Genomic DNA, 19,650 nt, shown 5'->3' on the forward strand with positions numbered 1-19,650 from the left:
ACATAAAGAACATGACAGCATTGATAGTAATACAAAATCAAATATTTATTAACTATGAACATTCTCTGTGATTAAATAACCTTATGGCTAAAAACAGCTTGAGGGTTACTACAATACATCAGTCAAAACATGAAAACACAACTACATAACACCATTAATACAGTTGGGGGATACTACAATACAACATTCAAAACATGACAACACCACTGCATAACACCATTAATACAGTTGGGGGATACTACAATACAACATTCAAAACATGACAACACAACTACAAAACACCATTAATACAGTTGGAATGTAGTTAGAACTCTCAAACTGTTTCCATCAAACAGAAAAACAACAAAATGTTGGATCAACACATTTACATTTCTTTGCTCTTGTATTACCCATACAGCTGTTTAAATTCATACAAAGGCAGAGTGCAGTATCAGTATTTTAGGGGTCGTAGGTCAGATCAGTGGTCATGGTTGACATATATAAAATAGGAAGATATTACATCAGTGCATTATCACTTACAACATGTTTGGCTGGACAGCAGTACAACCTTAAAGCCATTTGTATCTTCAGTTTGACTGTTACTTGTTACTGCTCTTTGCCTTTGTAGGTCAGTATGCAAGCAGTCAACCCAAAACAATTATTCATGTAATCACAGGGGAAACACTTTTGAAAGCAGCTTTTGGCCTTAGTTAAGAAAAAGAATGGGGATCGAAGCTTTCCATTGCGAACACATTTATCTCTATAATCCTTCAATTGCGCTGTGGCATCGTTTCAGACTCTGCTTCTGTTGAGACAGAGATAAAAGGTAAGACGATGATTGTAATGTGTATTCATAAAGGTGATGATAGTGTTGTGTGTATTCATATAGTTGATGATATTGTTATGTGTATTCATGTGGTTGATGATATTATATTTTTGTTGGACAGTGTAATAATAGGCCTAATCTCATTAAAATGTATTTGATGTAAATTAGATGCGGGGGTTGAATTCGTTCAGTGCCCACCTGTGTTCCCCAGGGTGATCTCCTACTGATCACCCTGGGGAACACAGGTGGCCTATAGGCTTGTCTTCTCAAAACAGGCTAAAAAGACAACAAGCAACAAACAATCATGTTCTCTTTCTAATCTACTGTTAACTCTTTTCAGTCAGGAAGGTATTTTTTGTGAAAGAGAAACAATTAAATATTGTGGAAAGACTAACAGCAACTTACACTTCCTCAAAACAGGTTGTGTGTATTCATTAGTGTCCACCGTAGCAAAACATTTGGCAACGGAAACCGTTTGTGTCACGTTGTACAGAGTTTAGAGCAAACCGTTGATGCAACATTGCACAACTATTGGCTGTGGAGTAAACTAGTGAATACAACCCAGGTAGTAGTCTATAACTCGGTTGTTGATGCCTAGTTGATGCTGAAACCTGAACATAGCTTGAGGGGTATACTATTATGCAAGCTAGTGTGTTTGCCTTTCACTCCACCAACCCGGGTTCACTTGCTACATTGGTGTCAGAAGTGGTATGGCGGCTGTGAGGCCATCAGAATGACTGGACATGTGAGGGGCCAGAGTAGTTGAAGCATGGGGATGTGCCTTCTTGTTCAGAGGGAGCAGTGTGAGCCGTGTTACAATTCCCACCAAGTGGGCGGCTGCACCAGTGGGCGTCAAAAGTTACGTGATTTTCTCATATGAAAGTGAAAGTAAGTGTTTAGCCTACTTAGTTACAAAATGGCTGTTAAAACTGTGGCGCACATTTCTCTTCAACATTAAAAGTCAGATAAATATGTTGTTTTGAAGGAAAGATGGGCATACTGGTAGTTCTGGACTACATGTACATTTAGAAAGTGGTTCGTTGAGGCTTGTTTCCCAAAACACCATGCAGATAGAACATTTAGAAAGTGGGTCGTTGAGGCTTGTTTCCCAAAACACCGTGCAGACAGAACATTTAGAAAGTGGGTCGTTGAGGCTTGTTTCCCAAAACACCATGAAGACAGAACATTTAGAAAGTGAGTCGTTGAGGCTTGTTTCCCAAAACACCATGCAGACAGATCATTTAGAAAGTGGGTCGTTGAGGCTTGTTTCCCAAAACACCATGCAGACAGATCATTTAGAAAGTGGGTCGTTGAGGCTTGTTTCCCAAAACACCATGCAGACAGAACATTTAGAAAGTGGGTCGTTGAGGCTTGTTTCCCAAAACACCATGCAGACAGATCATTTAGAAAGTGGGTCGTTGAGGCTTGTTTCCCAAAACACCATGCAGACAGAACATTTAGAAAGTGGGTCGTTGAGGCTTGTTTCCCAAAACACCAAGCAGACAGAACATTTAGAAAGTGAGTCGTTGAGGCTTGTTTCCCAAAACACCATGCAGACAGAACATTTAGAAAGTGAGTCGTTGAGGCTTGTGTCGATACTGATAGGATGTAAGAAAGCCAACGCTGCTCTCTCATCAGTTATCAATGATAAATGCTCACTAACAGGGATGTAAACAAATATGTGCATATAATGTGAGACAAATAATATTTTTAGCGTATGGAACATTTCTGGGATCTTTTATTTTAGCTCATGAAACATGGGACCAACACTTTACATGTTGAGTTTATATTTTTGTTCAGTGTCGATATTTCACCTTCATAGTAGGTGGACAGATAGCTCAGGGCGCAGAGCCACATGGCAGAGGAAGCTCTCCTGAAATCATAGCACACTTGTATTCAATCTTGAGACGGCATATTTAGAATTGTTTTCCTTTTTCTCAAACAGTGATTGTAATTGAATGGCTCTTGTAGTTATTGGTAATTATCAAATTATGGATCTTAATACTTCTTATGGCTGGAACGGGATCGATATGACACCAGCCAGTGAAAGTGCAGGGCGCCAAATTCAAACAACAGAAATCTCAGAATTAAAATTCCTCAAACATACAAGTATTTTACACCATTTTAAAGATAAACTCGTTGTTAATCCTACCACAGTGTCCGATTTCAAAAAGGCTTTACGACGAAAGCACACCAAACGATTATGTTAGGTCAGAGCCAAGTCACAGAAAAACACAGCCATTTTTCCAGCCAAAGAGAGGAGTCACAAAAAGCAGAAATAGAGATAAAATGAATCACTAACCTTTGATGATCTTCATTAGATGACACTCATAGGACTTCATGTTACACAATACATGTATGTTTTGTTCGATAAAGTTTAAAGTCTCAGTTTACATTGTCACGTTATGTTCAGTAGTTCCATTCCAAACATTCAGTGATTTTGCAGAGAGCCACATCAATTTACAGAAATACTCATCATAAACATTGATAAAAGATACAAGTGTCATACATGGAATTATAGATACACTTCTGCTTAATGCAACGGCTGTGTCAGATTTTTAAAAAACGTTACGGAAAAAGCACCACATGCTATAATCTGAGTACAGCGCTCAGAGACCAAAACAAGCCAAACTGATAACCGCCATGTTGTGGAGTCAACAGAAGTCAGAAATAGCATTAGAAATATTCACTTACCTTTGATGATCTACATCAGAATGCACTCCCAGGAATCCCAGTTCCACCATAAATGTTTGTTAATTTCGATAAAGTCCATAATTTATGTCCAAATACCTCCTTGTTGTTCGTGCCTTGAGTTCACAAATCCAAATTCATGACGCGATATCACTTGGTCCAGCTGAAAAGTCAAAAAGTTCCATTACCATACATAGAAACATGTCAAACGATGTATAGAATCAATCTTTAGGATGTTTTTAACATAAATCTTCAATAATGTTCCAACCGGAGAATTTCTTTGTCTTTAGAAATCAAGAGGAATGCACCTACCCCTCACGGGAGCGTGCTTGACCAGCTCATGGCAGACCCCTGACTCAATCAGCTCTTATTCTCTCCCCATTCACAGTAGAAGCCTCAAACAAGGTTCTACAGACTGTTGACATCTAGTGGAAGCCTTAGGAAGTGCAATATGAACCCATAGACACTGTATATTCGATAGGCAATGACTTGAAAACCTACAAACCTCATATTTCCCACTTCCTGGTTGGATTTTTTTCTCAGATATTGGCCTGCCATATGAGTTCTGTTATACTCACAGACATCATTCAAACAGTTTTATAAACTTCAGAGTGTACTACTAATATGCATATCTTAGCTTCTGGGCCTGAGCAGCAGGCAGTTTACCCTGGGCACCTTATTCATCCTAGCTACTCAATACTGCCACCCAGCCATAAAAAGTAAATTGTTTTGTTAATATTTAAAAGTGAGTTGAAAAAGTTTAATTCAAACGTGAAGCAAAGTTGACAAGCAGTTACCACATGATAAATGATATACAAAGCTTGGCTTGATCCCTCAGTCCGTGGATCCCACTGTTGCTTCCAAAACATCAGCCTCCGCCGGATACTACTTACAGTCTTAGTCTAGATATTCTCCTCCATTTCCTCTGCTGGACACTACTTAAAGTCTTAGTCTAGATATTATTCTCCATTTCTTCTGCTGGATACTACTTACAGTCTTAGTCTAGATACTATTCTCCATTTCTTCTGCTGGACACTACTTACAGTCTTAGTCTAGATATTATTCTCCATTTCTTCTGCTGGACACTACTTACAGTCTTAGTCTAGATATTCTCCTCCATTTCCTCTGCTGGACACTACTTACAGTCTTAGTCTAGATATTCTCCTCCATTTCCTCTGTTGGACACTACTTAAAGTCTTAGTCTAGATATTATTCTCCATTTCTTCTGCTGGATACTACTTACAGTCTTAGTCTAGATATTCTCCTCCATTTCCTCTGCTGGACACTACTTACAGTCTTAGTCTAGATATTATTCTCCATTTCTTCTGCCGGATACTACTTACAGTCTTAGTCTAGATATTCTCCTCCATTTCCTCTGCTGGACACTACTTAAAGTCTTAGTCTAGATATTATTCTCCATTTCCTCTGCTGGACACTACTTACAGTCTTAGTCTAGATACTATTCTCCATTTCTTCTGCTGGATACTACTTACAGTCTTAGTCTAGATATTCTCCTCCATTTCCTCTGCTGGACACTACTTACAGTCTTAGTCTAGATATTCTCCTCCATTTCCTCTGCTGGACACTACTTACAGTCTTAGTCTAGATATTCTTCTCCATTTCCTCTGCTGGACACTACTTACAGTCTTAGTCTAGATATTCTCCTCCATTTCCTCTGCTGGACACTACTTACAGTCTTAGTCTAGATATTCTCCTCCATTTCCTCTGCTGGACACTACTTACAGTCTTAGTCTAGATATTATTCTCCATTTCTTCTGCTGGATACTACTTACAGTCTTAGTCTAGATACTATTCTCCATTTCTTCTGCTGGACACTACTTACAGTCTTAGTCTAGATATTCTCCTCCATTTCCTCTGCTGGACACTGCTTACAGTCTTAGTCTAGATATTCTTCTCCATTTCCTCTGCTGGACACTACTTACAGTCTTAGTCTAGATATTCTTCTCCATTTCCTCTGCTGGACACTACTGGACACACCCAGGAGTGTCTTTGAGAAACCTTCCTAAAACCCCACCTGTTTCTTCTAGGTTGTTGTTGGTGACTCTTTGATTTATTTATTGTTGGGGAATGTAGCAATATTCATATGATCGCATTAAATCACCTGACTGTTTGGATGTTTCTGTTTGTAAATATTTTTGGAATTTTATGAATGAAAGAGAATAATTTACAATCCAGATTTTCTTGTCACTGTGTTAACCACAACCAACATTCTCTGTTTAGGGGTCAGAGCTCTAAAATGAGTCTCTCTGGAGAGAGAGAGGAAGGGGGCCTTGCCTCTGAAATGGGTCTCTCTGGGGAGAGAGAGGAGGGTGGCCCTGCTGAAATGGGTCTCTCTGGGGAGAGAGAGGAGGGGGGCCCTGCTGAAATGGGTCTCTCTGGGGAGAGAGAGGAGGGGGGCCCTGCTGAAATGGGTCTCTCTGGGGAGAGAGAGGAGGGGGGCCCTGCTGAAATGGGTCTCTCTGGGGAGAGAGAGGAGGGGGGCCCTGCTGAAATGGGTCTCTCTGGGGAGAGAGAGGAGGGGGGCCCTGCCTCTGAAATGGGTCTCTCTGGGGAGAGAAAGGAGGGGGGCCCTGCCTCTGAAATGGGTCTCTCTGGGGAGAGAGAGGAGGGGGGCCCTGCTGAAATGGGTCTCTCTGGGGAGAGAGAGGAGGGGGGCCCTGCTGAAATGGGTCTCTCTGGGGAACATGACACCAAAGCCAAGAGGTGAGATAAACATTTTCTTTAAGAATTTATGAAGGCTTTATTTTCCAAAACGATACATCGCATAATTTTTTAATTTTTTTTTAAAATTCCATCAGAAATGATTGTTTATGGGTGGGTAGCTTCAATATTACCTTTATCAGTGTGTATAAAACATTTTCATCAGGGCAAATTCATTCTGGCATTTTAAAATGGACATTACGAACTTTAGAATACTTTTTAAACCTTAAATAAATTTGAAAGTTCGAATTTCCTGCCGTGCAGGAAAATTCCTGCAATTACAGGATGATCAAATTAAGATACACCAACCGTACACTAACTCTCTTGGTCTGGTTTCCGATAGCGATGGAATTTAGGAGGAGTGTTTTAAAGAAGCATCTTCCCTACAACAGCCGAAGACATAACATGCAGTTTCCTAAAACACCACGCAGAGAGAACTGTTGCTAAGTGCATCTTGGAGCATGTGTCGATACTGATAGGATGGAAAGAAAGGGCTCTCAGATCAGTTTCTCCATTCAAATCTTTCCTTAACATTTATAATTAGCAGATTTTTTTATCTTAGTGATACAACCCCAAAGTGGAATAGTTTACCTATTTACCTAGTTGGCTTGTTGTTGTGAAATATTTGTCTCCAGGCACATTCAAGTTGTGAGAACCATAAGACGGAAGAATGTATTCTGACAGGCAGACTGGAAGCACGTCATTTGAACGGTGCTCTCAGCATATCAAATAGCTGAATTTTTATTTACGCTTGTCAGTGAAAAGCATCTAAAAAAGGCCTATATTTCAGAATAGTCTACAATCACTGGTAAACACAAAAGAGAGGAGACATAGAAACAAGTAACCTGTCCTTAGGTAATCAAAATCCTCAACTCGCAATAGGCTATTGAGTGAACAGTAATATCTTATTCGGCACTATATAGCAGAGAACATCAGCCCCAGTGAGTGCTGTCTTTATAATCACTATATAGCAGAGAACATCAGCCCCAGTGAGTGCTGTCTTTATAATCACTATATAGCACAGAACATCAGCCCCAGTGAGTGCTGTCTTTATAATCACTATATAGCAGAGAACATCAGCCCCAGTGAGTGCTGTCTTTATCATCACTATATAGCACAGAACATCAGCCCCAGTGAGTGCTGTCTTTATCATCACTATATAGCAGAGAACATCAGCCCCAGTGAGTGCTGTCTTTATAATCACTATATAGCAGAGAACATCAGCCCCAGTGAGTGCTGTCTTTATCATCACTATATAGCAGAGAGCATCAGCCCCAGTGAGTGCTGTCTTTATAATCACTATATAGCAGAGAACATCAGCCCCAGTGAGTGCTGTCTTTATCATCACTATATAGCACAGAACATCAGCCCCAGTGAGTGCTGTCTTTATAATCACTATATAGCAGAGAACATCAGCCCCAGTGAATGCTGTCTTTGTCATCACTATATAGCACAGAACATCAGCCCCAGTGAGTGCTGTCTTTATCATCACTATATAGCAGAGAACATCAGCCCCAGTGAGTGCTGTCTTTATCATCACTATATAGCACAGAACATCAGCCCCAGTGAGTGCTGTCTTTATAATCACTATATAGCAGAGAACATCAGCCCCAGTGAGTGCTGTCTTTATCATCACTATATAGCACAGAACATCAGCCCCAGTGAGTGCTGTCTTTATCATCACTATATAGCAGAGAACATCAGCCCCAGTGAGTGCTGTCTTTATCATCACTATATAGCAGAGAACATCAGCCCCAGTGAATGCTGTCTTTGTCATCACTATATAGCACAGAACATCAGCCCCAGTGAGTGCTGTCTTTATCATCACTATATAGCAGAGAACATCAGCCCCAGTGAGTGCTGTCTTTATCATCACTATATAGCACAGAACATCAGCCCCAGTGAGTGCTGTCTTTATCATCACTATATAGCAGAGAACATCAGCCCCAGTGAGTGCTGTCTTTATCATCACTATATAGCACAGAACATCAGCCCCAGTGAGTGCTGTCTTTATCATCACTATATTGCACAGAACATCAGCCCCAGTGAGTGCTGTCTTTATCATCACTATATAGCAGAGAACATCAGCCCCAGTGAGTGTTGTCTTTATAATCACTATATAGCAGAGAACATCAGCCCCAGTGAGTGTTGTCTTTATAATCACTATATAGCAGAGAACATCAGCCCCAGTGAGTGTTGTCTTTATAATCACTATATAGCAGAGAACATCAGCCCCAGTGAGTGTTGTCTTTATAATCACTATATAGCAGAGAACATCAGCCCCAGTGAGTGTTGTCTTTATAATCACTATATAGCAGAGAACATCAGCCCCAGTGAGTGTTGTCTTTATAATCACTATATAGCAGAGAACATCAGCCCCAGTGAGTGCTGTCTTTATAATCACTATATAGCAGAGAACATCAGCCCCAGTGAGTGTTGTCTTTATAATCACTATATAGCAGAGAACATCAGCCCCAGTGAGTGCTGTCTTTATAATCACTATATAGCAGAGAGCATCAGCCCCAGTGAGTGTTGTCTTTATAATCACTATATATATATTATTAACTGATTACTATCCAATCTACTATTAACTATATATATATATAGTCAGTTAAATTATCAACGTATTACTTTCCAATCTACTATTAACTATACATATAGTCAGTTAAATTATTAACTGATTACTATCCAATATACTATTAACTATATATATATATATATATATATATATATATATATATATATATATATATATATAGTCAGTTAAATTATCAACGTATTACTTTCCAATCTACTATTAACTATATATATATATATAGTCAGTTAAATTATTAACTGATTACTATCCAATCTACTATTAACTATATATATATATATATAGTCAGTTAAATTATTAACTTATACCATCTACTAATAATGTAACTGACTATATATATTGTTAATAGTAGATAGTAATCAGTTAATAATTTAACTGACTGTATATATAGATAATAGTAGATTGGATAGTAATAAGTTAGTAATATAACTGACTATATATATAGTTAATAGTAGATTGGAAAGTAATAAGTTAGGTAAATAATATAACTGACTATATATATAGTTAATAGTAGATTGGAAAGTAATAAATTAGTAATATAACTGACTATATATATAGTTAATAGTAGATTGGATAGTAATAAATTAGTAATATAACTGACTATATATATAGTTAATAGTAGATTGGATAGTAATAAGTTAGTAATATAACTGACTATATATATAGTTAATAGTAGATTGGAAAGTAATAAATTAGGTTAATAATTTAACTGACTATATATATAGTTAATAACGTATTACTATCCACTTTAGGAATGGGAGGCTGTTTTACATTAGTCTGCAAATGCATTGATAGATACATGCAATACTTTATTATAAGGGCAAATCTTTTTTTGTTTATTTTTTGGGATGTTGCTTCCTCTATCTTCAAACTCAAGTTTGGCCAAGACCAAAATCAAACTTAGTAGTATCTGTTTTATCTTGGGACAAAGTGTCCTGGTTCAATTGCCTTCTGTTTCAGAGGAAATAGAGTGTCAAATGACCAAATTCCAGTAAAAACCAAGGAAACAGCAGTAAGTGCTGCCATTTTACTTTATTCCACCATGTTTTACTGCAGTTACTGAGGTTCTCCTTGTTATTCTATCAGACTCCGATATCAGGCCATACCACCATGTTTTACTGCAGTTACTGAGGTTTTACCTTGTTATTCTATCAGACTCCGATATCAGGCCATACCACCATGTTTTACTGCAGTTACTGAGGTTTTACCTTGTTATTCTATCAGACTCCGATATCAGGCCATACCACCATGTTTTACTGCAGTTACTGAGGTTTTACCTTGTTATTCTATCAGACTCCGATATCAGGCCATACCACCATGTTTTACTGCAGTTACTGAGGTTTTACCTTGTTATTCTATCAGACTCCGATATCAGGCCATACCACCATGTTTTACTGCAGTTACTGAGGTTTTCCTTGTTATTCTATCAGACTCCGACATCAGGCCATACCACCATGTCAACCACCCTCACACACTCCATGAGGGGCGGCAGGGTAGCCTAGTGGTTAAAGTGTTGGACTAGTAACCGGAAGGTTGCAAGTTCAAACCCCCGAGCTGACTAGGGGGTCGTTCTGCCCCCACTGTTCCTAGGCCGTCATTGAAAATAAGAATTTGTCGAGTTAAATAAAGGTAAAATAAAATAAAAAATGAGACAGCCAGTGATTCAGTTATCACCAGAATAAACATGGCACAACGGTTGAACTCATATTGAAACGCAAATACCCAGATAATGGTAAAAAAGAGGGCAAACAAAATATATAAATAATAGCTAACATAAAGAAAATGACAGAATTGATAGTAATCTTTTAGTATATTTAATGAAATAACCTCATGGCCCAAAAATTGTTGGCCAAAACAGGAAAACAAAACTACATAACACCATTAGGGGCTTCTGAGTTGAGCAGCGGTCTAATGCACTGCATCTCAGTGCAAGAGGCATCACTACAGTCCCTGGTTCAAATCCAGGCTGTATCAGCCTTGATTGGAAGTCCCATAGGGCGGCGCACAATTGGCCCAGCGTTATCCAGGTTTGGCCTGAACAGGCCGTCATTGTAAATAAGAATTTGTTCTTAACTGACTGGCCTAGTTAAATAAAGGTTTCAATTCATTTAAATACAGTTGAATGTGGTTGGAACTCTCAAACTGTTTCCATCCAACAGAAAACCAACATGAAAGTTGGATCAACACATTTAGATTTCAAGATACTGCACTTTGCTTTTGCATTACCCATATCGCTGTTTAAGGTCAAACAAAGGCAGAGTGCAGTATCCATTTTTTAGGGGTCATAGGTCAGGTCATTGGTCGTGGTTGATATGCATGGAGAGCAAAAGAAACATTTGTCTCAGATTCACTGTCAGTGTAGCTGCTCTTTGCCTTTGTAGGACAGTAGTTCAGGTGGCTCTTTGCCTTAATCTGCCTCCTGTCCCTCCTATCGCCATGGGTACACTTTTCTGAAAACAATGACACCATACTTTGCTTAAACCTGTTCTGCCAGTTCATTACCAAAAAGATGAAAAGATAGTTCACACATTCATCATTTAGGGTTACTATCAAACAGATATGTCACATTTCTGGTTCGTCCATAATGTGGTTCCTGCTTGTAGCAGGCCTCGTTTACAGGAATCCTTTCCTCTAACTATAAATCACATGATTTCATGAGAAACATTTTCTGCAGTGAAAGGGTAATGCAAGTCAACGTGTCTTTGGATGAATGTCAACAAGATGTATAACCAGCATTGTTAAAATTCAAGCTGACCATACCAGTTCACACCTTATGAGAAGACAATGTTCAAATGTAGTCCATAAAGAGGAATTAGGATTATGTGCACAGCTATTATGGCGTACAATTGCAAACTGCCGCTACACATTTGGTGAAAGATGGGCTAAGACCAAAATCAAGCTTTGTAGTAGTATCTGTTATATCTAGTGACAAAGTATCCTAGTTCAATTATCTTCCGTTTCAGAGAAAATGGAGTGTCAAATGTGAAGTAACTTTAAAATCCCAGTAAAAACCCAGTAAAAACAACCTGCTGCCCCACATGGGGGGATATATCTGTTACATATAGGTGATGGAGGAGAGGGGGGATATATCTGTTACATGTAGGTGATGGAGGAGAAGGAGAGGGGGATATATCTGTTACATATAGGTGATGGAGGAGAGGGGGGATATATCTGTTACATGTAGGTGATGGAGGAGAGGGGGGATATATCTGTTACATGTAGGTGATGGAGGAGAGGGGGGATATATCTGTTACATGTAGGTGATGGAGGAGAGGGGGGATATATCTGTTACATATAGGTGATGGAGGAGAAGGAGAGGGGATATATCTGTTACATATAGGTGATGGAGGAGAGGGGGGATATATCTGTTACATATAGGTGATGGAGGAGAAGGAGAGGGGGATATATCTGTTACATATAGGTGATGGAGGAGAAGGAGAGGGGATATATCTGTTACATATAGGTGATGGAGGAGAAGGAGAGGGGGGATATATCTGTTGCATATAGGTGATGGAGGAGAAGGAGAGGGGGGATATATCTGTTACATATAGGTGATGGAGGAGAAGGAGAGGGGGGATATATCTGTTACATATAGGTGATGGAGAGAAGGAGAGGGGGATATATTATTACACATAGGTGATGAAGGAGAAGGAAAGGGGGGATATTTTGTTACATATAGGTGATGGAGGAGAAGGAGAGGGGGGGATATATCTGTTACATATAGGTGATGGAGGAGAAGGAGAGGGGGGATATATCTGTTGCATATTGGTGATGGAGGAGAAGGAGAGGGGGGATATATTTGTTACATAGAGAATAGTGCATTCGGAAAGTTTCCAGACCCCTTGCCTTTTTCAAAGTTGTTTTATTCTAAAATTGATAATATATACTTTTTTTGTCCTGATCAATTTACACACAATACCCAATAATGACAAAGCAAGAACAGAACATTTAGATAAATAGTCAGACACTTTACTCAGTACTTTGTTGAATCACCTTTGGCAGTGATATCTTCTTGGGTATGATGCTACAAGTTTGGCACACCTGTATTATGCAGAGTTTCTCGCATTCTTCTCTGCAGAGCCTCTCAAGCTCTGTCAGGTTGGATGGGGATCGTCGCTGCACAGCTATTTTCATGTCTCTCCAGAGATGTTCGATTGGGTTCAAGTCTGTGCTCTGGCTGGGCCACTCAAGGACATTCAGAGACTTGTCCCGAAGCGACTCCTATGTTGTCTTGGCTGTGTGCTTAGGGTCGTTGTCCTGCTGGAAGGTGAACATTCGTCCCAGTCTGAGGTCCTGAGTGCTCTGGAGCAGGATTTTATCAAGGATCTCTCTGTACTTTAGTCCGTTCATCTTTCCCTCGATCCTGACTAGTCTCACAGTCCCTGATGCTGAAAAACATCCCAACAGCATGATGCTGCCACCAACATGCCAGGTTTCCTCCAAACGTGAAGCTTGGCATTCAGGCCAAAGAGTTCAATCTTGGTTTCATCAGACCAGAGAATATTGTTTCTCATGGTCTGAGAGTCTTTTAGTCTTTAACTCCAAGAGGGCTGTTATGTGCCTTTAATTGAAGAGGGGTTTACGTCTGACCACTCTACCATAAGTGCTGCTCCATTTGTCAACGCCATGCAATACTCTGTGGAGGGCGCTTAATTGGAGCCAATTTCCTCTTTTATTTTTTTTTATTTTTTAAAGGAGTGGATCAGCTTAATATTGAGGTAAGAATATTGGTTCCATCAATGTAATTGTCTGCATCATTTCCAATCCCCCATATATTTTTGGGGTAAATATATATATCCATACACGCATGCATACATATACACATATATACATACACATACCTATATAGACATACATACTTTTAAAAAAGAATAGACCTTTATTATTATTCCCCGCAAACCCTACCGCCGATCCCCCAATTGAAGTAAACTAATAAACACTTCTGCTTCTACCTTCAATTTAACATCTTATACACATTTTACATACAGTCTATTTTACAATTGTTCTTTTTTCTTTATTTTTAGTCGTTCCTCTATTTCTGATGTCCATCCAGTTTGATTTCTATTTGTCACTGTGCTATTTCACAACATTTCTGAACCTATATACATTTTACAGACCACGTACGTTTAACATGTTTTATCTTGAAATTAGTTCCACCCTTCAGCTCCATTCAATCCCTCCCATCTGTCTCATTAGTTCCACCCTTCAGCTCCATTCAATCCCTCCCATCTGTCTCATTAGTTCCACCCTTCAGCTCCATTCAATCCCTCCCATCTGTCTCATTAGTTCCACCCTTCAGCTCCATTCAATCCCTCCCATCTGTCTCATTAGTTCCACCCTTCAGCTCCATTCAATCCCTCCCATCTGTCTCATTAGTTCCACCCTTCAGCTCCATTCAATCCCTCCCATCTGTCTCATTAGTTCCACCCTTCAGCTCCATTCAATCCCTCCCATCTGTCTCATTAGTTCCACCCTTCAGCTCCATTCAATCCCTCCCATCTGTCTCATTAGTTCCACCCTTCAGCTCCATTCAATCCCTCCCATCTGTCTCATTAGTTCACCCTTCAGCTCCATTCAATCCCTCCCATCTGTCTCATTAGTTCCACCCTTCAGCTCCATTCAATCCCTCCCATCTGTCTCATTAGTTCCACCCTTCAGCTCCATTCAATCCCTCCCATCTGTCTCATTAGTTCCACCCTTCAGCTCCATTCAATCCCTCCCATCTGTCTCATTAGTTCCACCCTTCAGCTCCATTCAATCCCTCCCATCTGTCTCATTAGTTCCACCCTTCAGCTCCATTCAATCCCTCCCATCTGTCTCATTAGTTCCACCCTTCAGCTCCATTCAATCCCTCCCATCTGTCTCATTAGTTCCACCCTTCAGCTCCATTCAATCCCTCCCATCTGTCTCATTAGTTCCACCCTTCAGCTCCATTCAATCCCTCCCATCTGTCTCATTAGTTCCACCCTTCAGCTCCATTCAACCCCTCCCATCTGTCTCATTAGTTCCACCCTTCAGCTCCATTCAATCCCTCCCATCTGTCTCATTAGTTCCACCCTTCAGCTCCATTCAATCCCTCCCATCTGTCTCATTAGTTCCACCCTTCAGCTCCATTCAATCCCTCCCATCTGTCTCATTAGTTCCACCCTTCAGCTCCATTCAATCCCTCCCATCTGTCTCATTAGTTCCACCCTTCAGCTCCATTCAATCCCTCCCATCTGTCTCATTAGTTCCACCCTTCAGCTCCATTCAATCCCTCCCATCTGTCTCATTAGTTCCACCCTTCAGCTCCATTCAATCCCTCCCATCTGTCTCATTAGTTCCACCCTTCAGCTCCATTCAATCCCTCCCATCTGTCTCATTAGTTCCACCCTTCAGCTCCATTCAATCCCTCCCATCTGTCTCATTAGTTCCACCCTTCAGCTCCATTCAATCCCTCCCATCTGTCTCATTAGTTCCACCCTTCAGCTCCATTCAATCCCTCCCATCTGTCTCATTAGTTCCACCCTTCAGCTCCATTCAATCCCTCCCATCTGTCTCATTAGTTCCACCCTTCAGCTCCATTCAATCCCTCCCATCTGTCTCATTAGTTCCACCCTTCAGCTCCATTCAATCCCTCCCATCTGTCTCATTAGTTCCACCCTTCAGCTCCATTCAATCCCTCCCATCTGTCTCATTAGTTCCACCCTTCAGCTCCATTCAATCCCTCCCATCTGTCTCATTAGTTCCACCCTTCAGCTCCATTCAATCCCTCCCATCTGTCTCATTAGTTCCAAACACTCCCTAACACTTCTGTGAGCAGGCCTTTCTAATCAACCTGGCCCGGGTATCCTGGAAGGATATTGACCTCATCCCGTCAGTTTAGGATGCCTGGTCATTCTTTAAAAGTAAATTCCTCACCATCTTAGATAAGCATGCTCTGTTCAAAATATGCAGAGCTAAGAACAGATATAGCCCTTGGTTCACCCCAGACCTGACTGCCCTCGACCAGCACAAAAACATCCTGTGGCGGACTGCAATAGCATCGAATAGTCCCAGCGATATGCAACTGTTCAGGGAAGTCAGGAACCAATACACGCAGTCAGTCAGGAAAGCAAAGGCCAGCTTCTTCAAGCAGAAATTTACATCCTGCAGCTCTAACTCCAAAAAGTTCTGGGACACTGTAAAGTCCATGGAGAACAAGAGCACCTCCTCCCAGCTGCCCACTGCACTGAGGCTAGGTAAAACGGTCACCACCGATAAATCCATGATAATCGAAACTTCAACAAGCATTTCTCAATGGCTGGCCATGCCTTCCTCCTGGCTACTCCAACCTCGGCCAACAGCTCTGCCCCCCCCCCCCCCCCCCCCCCCACAGCTACTCGCCCAAGCCTCCCCAGCTTCTCCTTTACCCAAATCCAGATAGCAGATGTTCTGAAAGAGCTGCAAAACCTGGACCCTACAAATCAGCTGGGCTTGACAATCTAAACCCTCTATTTCTGAAACTATCCGCCGCCATTGTCGCAACCCCTATTACCAGCCTGTTCAACCTCTCTTTCATATCGTCTGAGATCCCCAAGGATTGGAAAGCTGCCGCAGTCATCCCCCTCTTCAAAGGGGGAGACACCCAGGACCCAAACTGTTACAGACCTATATCCATCCTGTCCTGCCTGTCTAATGTATTCGAAAGCCAAGTCAACAAACCATCTCGAATCCCACCATACCTTCTCCGCTGTGCAATCTGGTTTCCGAGCCAGTCATAGGTGCACCTCAGCCATGCTCAAGGTACTAAACGATATCATAACCACCATCGATAAAAGACAGTACTGTGCAGCCGTCTTCATCGACCTGGCCAAGGCTTTTGACTCTGTCAATCAGCATATTCTTATCGGCAGACTCAGTAGCCTCGGTTTTTCTAATGACCGCCTTGCCTGGTTCACCAACTACTTTGCAGACAGAGTTCAGTGTGTCAAATCGGAGGGCATGTTGTCCGGTCCTCTGGCAGTCTCTATGGGGGTGACACAGGGTTCAATTCTCGGGCCGACTCTTTTCTCTGTTTATATCAATGATGTTGCTCTTGCTGCGGGCGATTCCCTGATCCACCTCTACACAGACGACACCATTCTGTATACTTCTGGATCTTCCTTGGACACTGTGCTATCTAACCTCCAAACGAGCTTCAATGCCATACAACACTCCTTCCGTGGCCTCCAACTGCTCTTAAACGCTAGTAAAACCAAATGCATGCTTTTCAACCGTTCGCTGCCTGCACACGCACGCTGACTAGCATCACCACCCTGGATGGTTCCGACCTAGAATATGTGGACATCTATAAGTACCTAGGTTTCTGGCTAGACGGTAAACTCTCCTTCCAGACTCATATCAAACATCTCCAATCTAAAATCAAATCTAGAGTCGGCTTTCTATTCCGCAATAAAGCCTCCTTCACTCACGCCGCCAAACTTACCCTAGTAAAACTGACCATCCTACCGATCCTCGACTTTGGCGATGTCATCTACAAAATAGCTTCCAATACTCTACTCAGCAAACTGGATGCAGTTTATCACAGTGCCATGCGTTTTGTTACTAAAGCACCTTATGCCACCCACCACTGCGACCTGTATGCTCTAGTCGGCTGGCCCTCGCTACATATTCGTCGCCAGACCCACTGGCTCCAGGTCATCTACAAGTCCATGCTAGGTGAAGTTCCGCCTTATCTCAGTTCACTGGTCACGATGGCAACACCCACTTGTAGCACGCGCTCCAGCAAGTGTATCTCACTGATCATCCCTAAAGCCAACACCTCATTTGGCCGCCTTTCCTTCCAGTTCTCTGCTGCCTGTGACTGGAACGAACTGCAAAAATCGCTGAAGTTGGAGACTTTTATCTCCCTCACCAACTTCAAACATCTTCTATCTGAGCAGCTAACCGATCACTGCAGCTGTACATAGTCCATCGGTAAACAGCCCACCCAATTTACCTACCTCATCCCCATACTGTTTTTATTTATTTACTTTTCTGCTCTTTTGCACACCAGTATCTCTACCTGCACATGACCATCTGATCATTTGTCACTCCAGTGTTAATCTGCAAAATTGTAATTATTCGCCTAACGCCTTTTGCACACAATGTATATAGACTCTTTTTTTCTACTGTGTTATTGACTTGTTTATTGTTTACTCCATGTGTAACTCTGTGTTGTTGTCTGTTCACACTGCTATGCTTTATCTTGGCCAGGTCGCAGTTGTAAATGAGAACTTGTTCTCAACTAGCTTACCTGGTTAAATAAAGGTGTTCTCAACTAGCCTACCTGGTTAAATAAAGGTGTTCTCAACTAGCCTAACTGGTTAAATAAAGGTGTTCTCAACTAGCCTACCTGGTTAAATAAAGGTGTTCTCAACTAGCCTACCTGGTTAAATAAAGGTGTTCTCAACTAGCCTACCTGGTTAAATAAAGATGAAATAAAAAAATAAAATAAGATCGAAACCGAAGTGAATGAAGTTAAAAAGGAGAACACTGTTCTGAGGGAAGCCTTACTGGACATACAAACTAGATCCATGAGAGAGAATGTGGTACTTACAGGTATCCAGGAGAAAAAAGGAGAAGTTCCTGAATCTGTAGTTAGAGAGTTCCCCCTTACAGCGCTTCAGATCCCACGTGAAGCTATCGACAAAATCCAACTTGAACGTGTACACCACTTCGGACAGAGAGGCCAAAGGTATGAACACCCAATCGTTGCCAAATTTGCTTCATTTAAAGATAAAATAATGGTTAAAAACCTGGGTAAAATTGGCATGAATGACCAGTTCCCGAAGGAAATTGGAGAACTGCGTAAAGTTCTGTATCCAATTTTCAAAGAAACTAGATTAAAAGGGAAACGAGTCTTTGATAAACTATGTATCGATAACCAGTTGTTCAGAGACACAACACAAAGCACACTACTCCATGGCTATTTTAAAAATGACAAAGTTCTCATAGATGAGGAAAATAATGAAACACAATTCTAGCCCTGTTATGAATTGTAACAATACAATGAAAATAAAAATAGCTTTTCTATATATCTTCACATATAGCTAATTGGAACACACAAGCACTAATTCAACATGGTGAAGATTAAAACTATGCAAACAGAAGGCACAGTATGTGTGGATGGTGAGGTGTGGGTTTATGTCTTATTTTATTTGTTATGTTTGGGAAAGTTGAGTGATTGAGAAATGATATGGTTGCATATCCCAGAGCCAATGTATTGCTGTGAGCCGGGGTATGAGAGGGCTTTCAATGTTGTTCAGATGATGGATATACTTTTATAATGAATTATATGTCTTATTTATTTATTGTCCTGTCATGGTGAACAGTTTTAAAATAAATTATACATTTGATTTATTTATTGTCCTATCATGGGGAACGACATTTTTTAAATAAATGATATCTAATTATTTATTTATGATCCTAATTTAATGGTACGGTCCACAACCCTATACCCTAGACACCCACCTGAATGACCCAGATACTAAGGAGAAGTCCTAATTTAATGGTACGGTCCACAACCCTATACCCTAGACACCCAGCTGAATGACCCAGATACTAAGGAGAAGTCCTAATTTAATGGTACGGTCCACAACCCTATACCCTAGACACCCACCTGAATGACCCAGATACTAAGGAGAAGTCCTAATTTAATGGTACGGTCCACAACCCTATACCCTAGACACCCACCTGAATGACCCAGATACTAAGGAGAAGTCCTAATTTAATGGTACGGTCCACAACCCTATACCCTAGACACCCACCTGAATGACCCAGATACTAAGGAGAAGTCCTAATTTAATGGTACGGTCCACAACCCTATACCCTAGAC

At 40.9% G+C, this 19,650-nt stretch overlaps 2 protein-coding genes across 2 annotated transcripts in view; both read left to right on the forward strand.

Moving 5' to 3' along the window:
• The window catches only part of LOC139423617 (NLR family CARD domain-containing protein 3-like), a 33,606-nt gene extending 32,545 nt beyond the window's left edge, over positions 1 to 1,061 (forward strand). The window contains exon 11 of the mRNA XM_071175201.1: positions 1,017 to 1,061. Coding sequence (XP_071031302.1) covers positions 1,017 to 1,061 — 45 coding nt within the window. The remainder of the gene's footprint in view (positions 1 to 1,016) is intronic.
• A 4,992-nt stretch (positions 1,062 to 6,053) lies between these two features.
• The window catches only part of LOC139365211 (NLR family CARD domain-containing protein 3-like), a 28,023-nt gene continuing 14,426 nt past the window's right edge, over positions 6,054 to 19,650 (forward strand). The window contains exon 1 of the mRNA XM_071102685.1: positions 6,054 to 6,220. Within this exon, the coding sequence (XP_070958786.1) occupies positions 6,054 to 6,220 (167 nt within the window). The remainder of the gene's footprint in view (positions 6,221 to 19,650) is intronic.

This window comes from Oncorhynchus clarkii, chromosome 13 (genome assembly GCF_045791955.1).
Source record: "Oncorhynchus clarkii lewisi isolate Uvic-CL-2024 chromosome 13, UVic_Ocla_1.0, whole genome shotgun sequence".
NCBI classification, from domain to species: Eukaryota; Metazoa; Chordata; class Actinopteri; order Salmoniformes; family Salmonidae; genus Oncorhynchus; species Oncorhynchus clarkii.